General features: G+C 38.1%; 1 protein-coding gene across 2 annotated transcripts in view; it reads right to left on the bottom strand.

Moving 5' to 3' along the window:
- Positions 1–768: 768 nt before the first annotated feature.
- The window catches only part of LOC306820109 (endonuclease V-like), a 68,230-nt gene continuing 57,561 nt past the window's right edge, over positions 769–11,437 (bottom strand). For both annotated transcript variants that reach the window (XM_079337801.1, XM_079337802.1), the window contains exon 9: positions 769–1,268. In XM_079337801.1, the coding sequence (XP_079193927.1) occupies positions 1,227–1,268 (42 nt within the window). In that variant the 3' untranslated portion in view covers positions 769–1,226. The remainder of the gene's footprint in view (positions 1,269–11,437) is intronic.

Raw genomic sequence — 11,437 nt, 5'->3', positions numbered from 1 at the left:
TAGCAGGATCAGTGACATAGGGTGATCTCTTCTGATTGGCTGAGTGAGGATCACATGCTTTTTGACCTTACTGAGGGGCCTGAAGGGGACTGAAGGGTGGCCATATGTAATGTGTATGGAAATTACTAAAATTAGTCACTTGCCCGATAAAGGTTTAATCATTTTCATTGGATTATTTGGGTTCGAAGGGTGTTTTGGCTCGATACTTTTGTTTGTTTCCTCCCCCCTCTCTACTCTATCACTTTGCAATTTTTGTGGTTATCCTTCTTGGATAACTTTCAGAAACCCCTGGGTCTGCATGTGTGTCCCACTTCCCCCCTATCCTGACATACGGATTGCACCAAAATTTAACCATTGTGTCTGACCTTCTTCAAACACCTCAGTCTGTCAATACTTTATGTACAGTATCTGAATAATGTTGTACACAATGTGTTCCTGTGACGTTTGACCTTACGTTCTCCACCAACTGATCTTCTGACTCCTCCTGCAGATCAATACTGCCCCATCGGACCACTTCTATTCCCGGCCATCATCCCTGCAGAGTCAGCTCTTTTCCACTCTTCGTTTCCGCTCTCCTCGCTGGGACCGGCCTGGCACCGGGCTGCCTGCTGCCAAGTCTGACTCATTTCAAGAGAGACACTCAGCGAACGTCACAACACAACCTGTGACTGTGTGTATGTCACATTGTTAGCTATTTCCATACACAGCCATATGGAAACAGTCTATATATAATTCAACATTAGGCATAATTCACGAAGCCCACGCATATTAAGAGCTGACCAGGCCTTTGAAGCAGATCAGGGACCTTTATTATTAATTTACAAGGCTCCAAGTGTAAAAAGCTGAGTGACCCCAAAAATGTAATGAGAACAGTATATAAAAAGAGTCACTGTGACCCATATCCTGTTAAAATGTGGAGCGACTGCATAAAAATATACAGTTAATCAGATTGTGTCTTGGGTCTAAAACAGCTACACTTTTAAAAGGCACATGAAAGTTACATTAACACTTATTAACTTATGTAAAAAAGAGCCCTCTCTCTCTTTCACACACACACACACACACACACACACACACACACACACACACACACACACACACACACACACACACACACACACACACACACACACACACACACACACACACACACACACACACACACACACACACACACACACACACACACACACACTATAAAATAATTTGAGGGTTGTTCGTTGCCTTTAGTCCTGGCTCTTAAAGTCTTCTGCTGCATCTTTGACAACCTGAAACAAGAGAAGAGGAGACGGAGAAGAAACCTTTTAGTGAAATAAATATAGTCAAATCAAAGCTCTATTGCTGTGTGTCAAGTATATATAAAGAGAAGCAAAAGCGCCAAACTGCTAAACTTAATATCTCTTCAGTCAGAGTGACTGATGGCCACATGAAAATGGCCGTACTTCAGAATTTAGCAGTTACTCTCAGCTCAAACTGCTAAAAGCAACAGAGTCAGACTGTCTTTATGTAAGAGTGACTCTTAAGAATCAGGCCAAGTCCGCACATAGGCAGGAATCTTTTAAAACTGACGTTTTATTCCTCCATTTAAAAAAGGATTCCGTCCGGTTCTCAAAGCATCTGTCTCACCATTTCTCTGCAACGACCATTTCATTACAAAGTCGTCCATTTGGGGGCCTCTGCCCGCCAACAGAGTGAATGTATGCGTAAACATGTTTAAAAAGTTAGAAATCACAAATCCAGTTAGAAATGTTTACACCAGCAGTAGCTTGGTTACATCTGTCATTGTGCTAATCTCATGTAAAAGAAAAGTGACAGTATCACACGATGACACCAAACAAAGGAGAATATGGGAACACCTCAAACAGAGATTCAGAAAATCCTCCTGGAAAGAGTTTTCCAAAAGGTGTGTTTTCAGTGATCTAAAACGTTATTTATTATTTATTGTTCATTTGGTGTAGACATAGCATTTAAATTGGACAAACCAGATGCTTTGTTTGATTGTTTCACAACACTTGTCCACTGGCGGCTTTTGAAAGGATAAAACAATTCAAACAGAAAGAAAGGAGAGAGAGAAAAAACAGAACCAAGAAAAACAAAACAAGCAAACAACGCAAACAAAAACATCAAAAAAAAAACGAATGCAAGCAATTTTTTGTCCTTTACAGAAAGACTCGACTGACAGACGTTTTGTGACGTTTTGTACCAGATAATCACCATGAGTGGAGGCTTATATAATGGCTCTACGAGAACTCTGACGCCTGATAGTGACTAACATGACACATGATTATTTAAACATTTAAAAAACAATCTAAGAGTACGAAAATTCATAACATGTGAGAAGGTTGTGTTTTCCTAAAATGCGGCAGTGATGCCGTTTAATTGGTTTTGGTCCATGATTTTTATTGCCTGCTTGTATATTGACGCTACAAGGTTTGATGGTGGTTGACGAAGCTTGTGACAATGACGTGATGCAATATGATGAATGAGAGAGAATCAGTGCATGCATAGTTTTGCAGCTTGATGTGACAGGTTCCTTCTAATAAAATTAAAGTAGTTAAGATTTGGTCTGACCCTGTTACAGATGTACTTAACCTGACTGCCAAACTTGTCAGGGATGACACCTAGGTACTTTAATGAGTTCACTACTTCAGTGATTTCCTTCTTGATCCTTACCTCAAATACATCAAGAGCTAGCCCATAACCAAAACATACAAAAAGGCCAAAAACCACAAAAAAAAAACACGTTTTCAAAAATGCTAAAATAACGCACATGCATTTCTATATTTTTTGAGTCATTTTTTTTAAAAAGTCCACACCTCCAGGCATGAACAAGGGGAGAAGGTGTGAAGGAAGCCAGAAGAGGAGTGCTGTCATAAATATGTGAGTTTTACCCAAATCCGTCATCGTTTTCTCCTGATAGGCAGGACTGTTGTTCCAGTTCTCAACATAGCTACCACATATGATGTCACTTGACACCATGACACACAACCAAACCAATGTGGAATAGAGTCCAGATCCACCTTTGCATATAGATAAAACGTTTTTTACAAAGGACGAGAAAATAAACAAAACTGTTGGTAAAAACGGAGCTCACGTAGAGCTAAGGAGGTGAACACTATTACAACGCACCTCTTATATTTCTGTCCCTTTGTCCTGTCTGTTGATGGATTATTATTATAAATATGCCTCACTGTTGGAGAAACTAATAATAATAACTGATAACATAAGAGAGTGTTTCTCACTGCTGCTTACAGTCACAAGGTTACAGAAGTCGTCGAGCAGCATTTCAGACCCTCTGCAGTGACCAGTAGTCTCTTTAAAAACGCTCACAATGCATCTTATTTGCATTTTTATCGATGAGATTTGACGAAGTAGGAAACAATGTTATGTTATATGCATTTATATAAATAAATACATATATTTATCAATAAATGTACCAGCATATGCAGTATCTACCTATAGGAAAACTTTCTTTGTCATCATCGTTGGATATCAGAAATCCCAGCACTTATTGATTTGTCAGTGAGAGGGAAGTGACACTGAAAACATTGTGATGTTCCATAAATTGAATTTATGTCAACCAAGAGAGAAGTGAGTGCCGAGACAAAACAGCTGACCCTGATGGCAAATTTGCACCAACGATGCCAAGTGCAAAACAATTCTTTTAGTAGACATACGCTGTTACTGTTTGACTGGTCAAAATGTCACTGCTGCAGGAAGGTTTCTCAGTATATATCTAACACAAATTTCCCTCTGGGGACAATAATGTATATCTTATCTTATCTTACTTATAAGCTCAAGTCTCAAATGACTTAAAATCCCTTGTACTACATGTTCTAAACCTTCTCCACTGAACATGCGTCTTCTCCTTCATAATATCTTTAGAGTCAGAGCGAGAAGAAGTCTTGTTAATGTTTCCTAAATTGATAGTGAGAAATGGAGCATACAGTTTAAAGACATTTTGTACAATTCTCCCTTCCTTTCAAATGTTATATTCAAACTATTAAACAAATCAAAGACACAACAATGACTTTGCCTTAAATAACCAATACAAATAGACAAAGAGTCTGTTGACTATGCATCTCAACGTCAGAGGAATAAGGCACAGAAAAAACATTCAATGTGAGGTTAATGAGCACATTAAGTTCATGATGAGCACGCAGGACAACCATTTGATTCATTGCTGCCAGGATTGTTTGCACTGATTAAATCAGAGTGGTTCTACAGCTTTATTTAACCTTTAACAATAAAGGACAACATTTATCATTTTCTGCGGGGACAGCATATTTTCTTCTTGACATCGGGTATAAGGTCAGAGTCAAATTATTATTTAGTTTCAAAGCTATCTTTCAGCAACCTTGTTGTTATTGCTGCTCTTGCATCATCTCAGATAGATAAATATTTCTGGGCTACTCCTAAACTTCAGTAGAAATACATTTCCTAACTTAAAAAGAAAAAAAAATCATAAACCTTTACTCTGAGGTCGACCCACACATTGGTTATTCTAACTATTTTGAGCCAGTCAGAAGGTAAGGCCGGACAAATATTTTGGACAGCCTATATATGGGTAAATGGTAAATGGACTTGAGCTTGTACAGCACTTATCTAGTCTTCTTCTGACTACTCAAAATGCTTTTACACCACATGTCACACACTGATGGGAGGTTAAGAGACTCGCTTAACCTCACACCGGACATGTGGCTGCAGGAGCTGGGGATCAAACCCCCTACCTTCCAATTGAGTGTTGACCATTCTACCACTGATCCACATCCGGACTCTGTGTATACTTTGTCCAATATGACAAGATAGGAAAACTTTGTTTGTCCTGCATGTTCAGCCACCATTGGATCCTAAAATATATCAACAGCAGAAATATAAAGCAGAATTTCACAGCTATCTCTAAAATGAGTTAATATTGAATCATTATGCTGCACATTTGTTCATAACGTCATTTGTTTAAGCAAGTAACCCTCTGGCCTTTATTATTACCTTATCAGAAAAATACATTTTCCAAATCCCCACAGAAAATCTCTATTCGTATTCCACCTCAAAAAGTATCTATACACATCAAAAGCCATATTGGTCATCATTAAATTCCTTCCTCCAACATTTGTATCAGTCTCAAAAATCCAATTTTGGTCAGTCTCAGTCCGCGACGATTGATTTCTCTGTCTCTGAGAAACTTGATAAATTCTGGCTCAGATCGGGTACTGGGAAAGCATCCAGATCTGATGATGAACAAAAGAGATCAATGTGAACTTAAAGGTGATATTACATCTTTAATTCTGCATCAAAACAATGTTTAATACATTATACTATCATGTTAAAAAAAAAGCATCTGCATTGTAATGGTAAAAATGGGAGTTTAACAGCAAGGTCCATTACAGGCGGCCAAAGCCGGCCTCCCCAGTCCAGTTCATTCAGTCCCTCCAGCAACCCAACAGAAAGCAATTTGCTACGAATAGCCACCATGGACATTTCCAGTGCACTACAGCAGCAAGCTGGAGGACAGCGACTGAGCACAGGAGAGAAAATAAGGTCTGTCATTGCGTGAGAAAGGTAGATACAAAAATAGAAAAAAGATGGAGAGATGTCATCATGTTAAAGAAAGAAACAGTGCTGATCAAGTTGCTGCATAATAAAAGGAAGGTCTTTTAAAGAGCAGACGTTACATAAGGCTGACTTGGGGTCAGTGCTGGGAGAAAGGAGATGAGGCTCCTGCTGTGTCCACAACAGCTGAAGGGACAGAGGGACTCTCAGTGGATCTGATGGTAATACACTGCAGGACATATTAGTTCTTACATATGGACACACTGAGTCATGGACAGTGATAATGAGGAGTCATTATTAGGTCTGTTGTTGGGATTTATGTGAATGTGGGTGCCTACATGTTTGATGACTTTTTTATGTTTTAGGTTTGAAAATATAATTTCACCTCTGCAATAATCTGAAGGATCCCCAGAAAATAGCATACAGGAGGTCAGACTTTTGGAGAAACATGAGCTGTACAGACTTCTATAGGATCTGGTTTTATAAATGCCTTGCAATACCAAACCTATTAAAAGGAGAAAAAAAGTTGGTGAAATAAACATTTACTTAAAGAGTATGTAGAAACTGTCATCAGAGCCAGTGTTTTCCTAAGGTTTATCAGTTAGGGGTGATCGGTCTCAATAAGACCACATGAGTGGAGCAGAGACATTGTTCAGGAGAATCAAACAAAGAAAACACGCCCATGCTTTGATGAGATAAAATAAGTGCACATACATTTCTTAAATTCCATAGGCCTAAATAAAAAATGTTGCTACTCTTTCTTAACTTTCGTTTAGGCTGGCAGTCTGCCACAAACCAATTTCAACTATGGCTCTTAAAGACTGACTAAATGTAAACTCATACCAAGCAATATCATCATACCCCCAACCTATTGTTTTTTTTAAATTATAGTTTCACAGTAAAGCTGTTTTAAACTAAACACTCACATTTTGTCACAGTCTGCCACTAAATTGTTTTCAAAATTGTTGTTCCCACTTGTCCCTCAAAGTTTTCAAGATGGCAGGTGAAGCAAAGCCTGACACTTTAAAAACAGCTTTTACCTTTCTATCAGCACTACATGTTATTGATTGAATCCACACTCACGGCTGTCTGATCTTTCATAAAATACAATGTATTAATAACAAAAAATGATCCTCAGTAGTCGAGTTGAGTGTGGCCTCATGCTTCACACACAACTGTTTAGGACTCTGGTAATTAGACATGGGGAGTGTTATTTTAATGGTCTATTATGCATGTTTTCTAATTAGATATAAGACATGATGATGCATGAGGCTGGGATACAGAACAACAGCACTAATTATGAAAAGGGAAATTTATATAAAAGATGTAATAAAGTAAACACATGTTCAGATTCAGCCGTGTGTTTTTCTTGCATGTCTTTGTGGTTCTTCAGTCAGACACACATATTTTACCATACCCCAAAAATGAAAGACTTTTTTTTTTGCAGGATGAGGAAACTGAAAATCTTCTGAGTCCCAAATTATTGATGATGGAGCCACAAGTAATCTCTGAAATAGAATACCAATTCAGAGTGAACAGGATATATAAAAATACAAGCTGCTGGGTCCCATTCACATTGCAAAAACAAATCGAATTTTTCTTACCGCCCACTTGCATTTAACTACAATTATACAATTCATCTCATTCTCATTTAATGCAGCAAGTGTAGTGAAAAGGTACTACTTAGTCCTAATTAGAAATTCTTCACAACACTTGGTAAATATTTACTTGCCGAAGAAAATATGAATTGTGTCATTGTTTTTGTTTTTTCATTCAGTGAAGTCTCTCACTGCATCTCCTCTGCTGCTCTCAGCCTGTCTGCAACACATGAAAGCACTTTGTGGGATCGAAATATTTCTCAACCACTAGTTGAAGGAGGGACAGAGAGAGTGTGCAGAGCAGCAGAGCTGAAGGATCGGGAAGAAGTGGAGCATCGCTCTCCACTTTATGAGGAGTTTTTTTACTCTGAGCAATATAACAGGCTAGTCTGTCTGTATGACGTGTATTTCAGTTTTTGTTTATGTTATTGTGTTTCAAATACATGGGCCAGACGTGGCCATCGAACAGGCCGAGGAAGTCTTAAAGTTATGCAATCTGTGGTAAGAGGACAGTTTATGGTTCTGAAAAATAGCGGGAAGCGTTATTGCTCCTGAATATGTATTTTCTTTGTCTCTGGTTCTTGGGTGCGTGACTATTTCATTTTTATTTTACTTATAGTTGAGGTTTTTATACTCTATTGAAACATGCTGAATTCTATTATGGTTCAGAGTGTATAACTTTACCTTAAATATGTGCGTTTTTATTTGAAAGGGGTTGTTAAACCTGTCCAAGAGAGTTTCAGATACTTGGAGGATTAGAGCTACCTTTCATCAAGTACTTCTGGAGGCTTGTGGAAGCAGATAGAGAGATGAAAAGGTTGATCTTTGAACTCCAACAGCCAGTAACACCATCATCATTGCTGGCCTGTCTAACCTGAGCAGCCGGCTGCACAGCCAAGGCCAGCTGTGCTTTCATTGGCCTGCCTCAGTCAACTGTCTGTCAGACACCAACACAAGAGCAAGAGCAGCACATAGGCAAGAGCAAGAATCTGTGTGTCTCAAAGTAAACAGCTTTAGAAAGTAAACATCTGAACATATAAGAAAGGATCTTAGTCCTATATCAGACTGCATAAAAATGATCCAGCAACTTTTATAAATTAAACAACAACACAGAAACACTCAAACACTTGGTCCAAAAACAAAAAAAAATTAGAGACAGTGCATCCATCTTTACCTCAAATCCATGTCCATGGAAGTAAGGCATGAAGGCATTATGTTGGTGTCTGACCTTAGCTTTGACAATCATATCTCCAACATTACTGGAACAGCATTCTATCATTTAAAAAACGCGTTTAAACTCTGATCCTTCATATCCCAAATATAAGCAAGGAGAAATTAGTCTTATCTATGCATTTAGCTCAACCAAGTTAGATAACTGCAGAGCTCTATATACCAGATTACCCAAACTATCTGGAGGAAAACTTCAATTTATTCAAAATTCAGCAATTCTGACACATATGGAAAAAAAAGATCATGCTGTCCTCAAAACACTCCATTGGCTTCACCTACAACACAGATTCAAAATGCTATAAAGCTCTCAATGTGTCAGCTCCTGAGTACATTTCTGACCTGCTCACATACTACAACCCAACCTGGACCTTCAGATCATCAGGTGGAGGTCTTTTAGCCATAAGCAGAATTCAGTTATTGTGGCCCTTCTCTCTGCTGACTATGTCTACTTTTAAAACTAAACTCTGTTCTCCAAACTATACGGATAGTTACTTACTGTGTGCGTGTGTGTCTTTTTCTTTTTGTTATGCTGTGTTTTGATCTTGTTTTAACCTCAATTTAAAGCACATTGAGTTTATCTGTAATGAAATGTTCTATATTGAAGATTGGCCGGTTATGGGGGGGGGGGGGGGGTTACTTGTGCTCCTCAATTCTACCACAGCCACGCCCCCTAATCGGAAACAGGAATGTGAAGCAGCAATATTGGCCAAGTATGCTCACATACAAGACATTAGACTTTGGTAAACTGGGCTCTCTGCTACAAAACCTTCAATGTTAACAATAAACACAACATAAGTACATACTAATATGTACAAGACTAAAAGAGACAATAATGCTGAGTTAAACATGATAAAATATCTAATTTTGTAACAGATGGTTCATATACATGTACATTTTAGAGTGTGCATGGATTGAAAACAGAGGAGGATAATAATAGTACAGTATTTACATGATTCAGTTGTTGACACTCAAATTGGTTTTAATAATCTTATGTTCATTCATAGTGCGTGTTTGGTTTTTAAGTTTGGTTTGATCGGTAAATGGATTTATAGGCCACTCAAAGCACTTCCAGACTGCATGTCACACCTACCCATTCACACCCATTCACAAACTGATGGTATGAGGTTTCTGTGTAAAGTAAGAAGGAACTAATCCCATTCATATGCATCATATCTGCCAACGGAGGAGCACGAGCAATTCAGTGGTAAATGACTTGCCCAAGGACACATTTTTGTCTCGCTGTGTCACTGCACCCTGAAGAAGTTGCAGTACATACACATTGATGTTTTTAATGTTGTCGCCCTATGAATTAAGGTCATTTTATAATTTTCCACCATCCTGAGTGCCTGGACCTAGATTATTTATGTCGACATGTTTTTCTTATGTTTTCCTCCCTCTTGTTTGAAGTTTTCCCTTCAATGATACTCTTAATATTCTAATTCAATTAAAAGTCCAAAGAGCAGAGGCGCTCTGATTTTCTCAAAAGTACGCCTGCTCCTGCTTTATGTGAGAAAACACTTTATTAAAGATTGCCCTCACAGGTAAATAGATAATACCTTTCCCTATAAAAAAGGAAACAAATGGTTTGAAAGAGGTTCATTAACTAAACTGTCATGCATCAATTATTCAGTACAACTCTTGATTTTTTAACTGAATGACCTCCAAATGGTCTGTGGCCTCAGGCCCTGTTGTAATGTAAAGTATATGTAAACACATTAGAATACCAAAGTCTGCAATGCTATGGGAAAAGAGTAATGTTATATCTAATAGTTCAATTAAATGATGTCACAATGTTACCACAGAATGGTTTCATGGATACATAAATATCATACTTACTGATTGGCATATCTTATTGGTAAATCGTGAAACACTAATGTCATTCAGATCAACCAAAGCTGTGCTTGTTTGCATACTAATGCACAGACCTCAGATTATGATAATGAAAAACATGACACTTGCTGAACATCGGCATGATAAATTCAGTTTACTGATTTCAGTATACCAAGGCCACGTTTTCACAGAAATGATCCAATGGAGTTGTTTTTTTTATTTTAGTTTCCAACAGAGTTTTAATAACAACCGCTGTGCCAATGGATCCACATAAATGACTAAGATAGCGTGTTATACATAGCAACTGATGTGACTTTGGAATGAAACAAAACATGCATGTACCCATAATCTTCTGTCTTTAGAAAGATGAAGTGTAAACATAAACAAATGCTAACGTCAAATCCCCTTTTGGTATACCATTTGTTGATGCATCCAAGCAAGAACATATAGCGCCACAGACTATCTTGAACTTCGGTTTAGGTGACCTAAGGCGCAGCCGTTTTCCGGGTCCTAAAGATAGGAACACGCCAAATTTTCACCCAACCAACGGAAATGTTACTTTGATAGGAATCTATTTGACATCAATTTGGTATAACTGCTTTAAAATCGAAATCCCAATCTTATTGAGCTGCTGATTATAATAGAGTACAATATGAATGTCAGTACATGACAAGATTTAACTGTAAGGGTAACCTAATCACTATTAGTGGCTAACTTACAACAGAACAAATGCAAATCTCTCAAGAGGGCAATAAGAAGAATTTGGCCTCTGCACATTTCCTTTTTTAATCATCTAAATTCAAACCCTGTTATCATAGCTTAACGGTTCTGAATACTTTTGCAAAAAATATGCACGCTAATTAAGGGTATAGGCGAAGTTAGAGCAGGCTTCATATCAATGACTCTTCTCTACACCTCATTAAGAACTAATGAGGCTGACCTACAGAATCATTTACATGATATGTGCAAATCGGCTTACATTTAGATTATCATATAAGTGATTTTGCCTCTCACCGGGCAAAGTAAGTGATCAGGGTTGAACTGCGGTTATGAGTTTGGTCATAAGGCTTGAACTAGCTCGAGCCAAACACTGAACAGCATACAGCACAGTCTTCAACAACAGCTGGTGCTGTTTGTATGTGCAGAAACTATTTTTTATATGATGACACATCCATGGCCACACACACACACACATACATGTACACAAACACATGCATATGCACACACCC

This window comes from Symphodus melops, assembly GCF_947650265.1.
Source record: "Symphodus melops genome assembly, chromosome: 2".
Taxonomy (NCBI): domain Eukaryota; kingdom Metazoa; phylum Chordata; class Actinopteri; order Labriformes; family Labridae; genus Symphodus; species Symphodus melops.
This window is presented reverse-complemented; position numbering and strand designations above follow the sequence as displayed.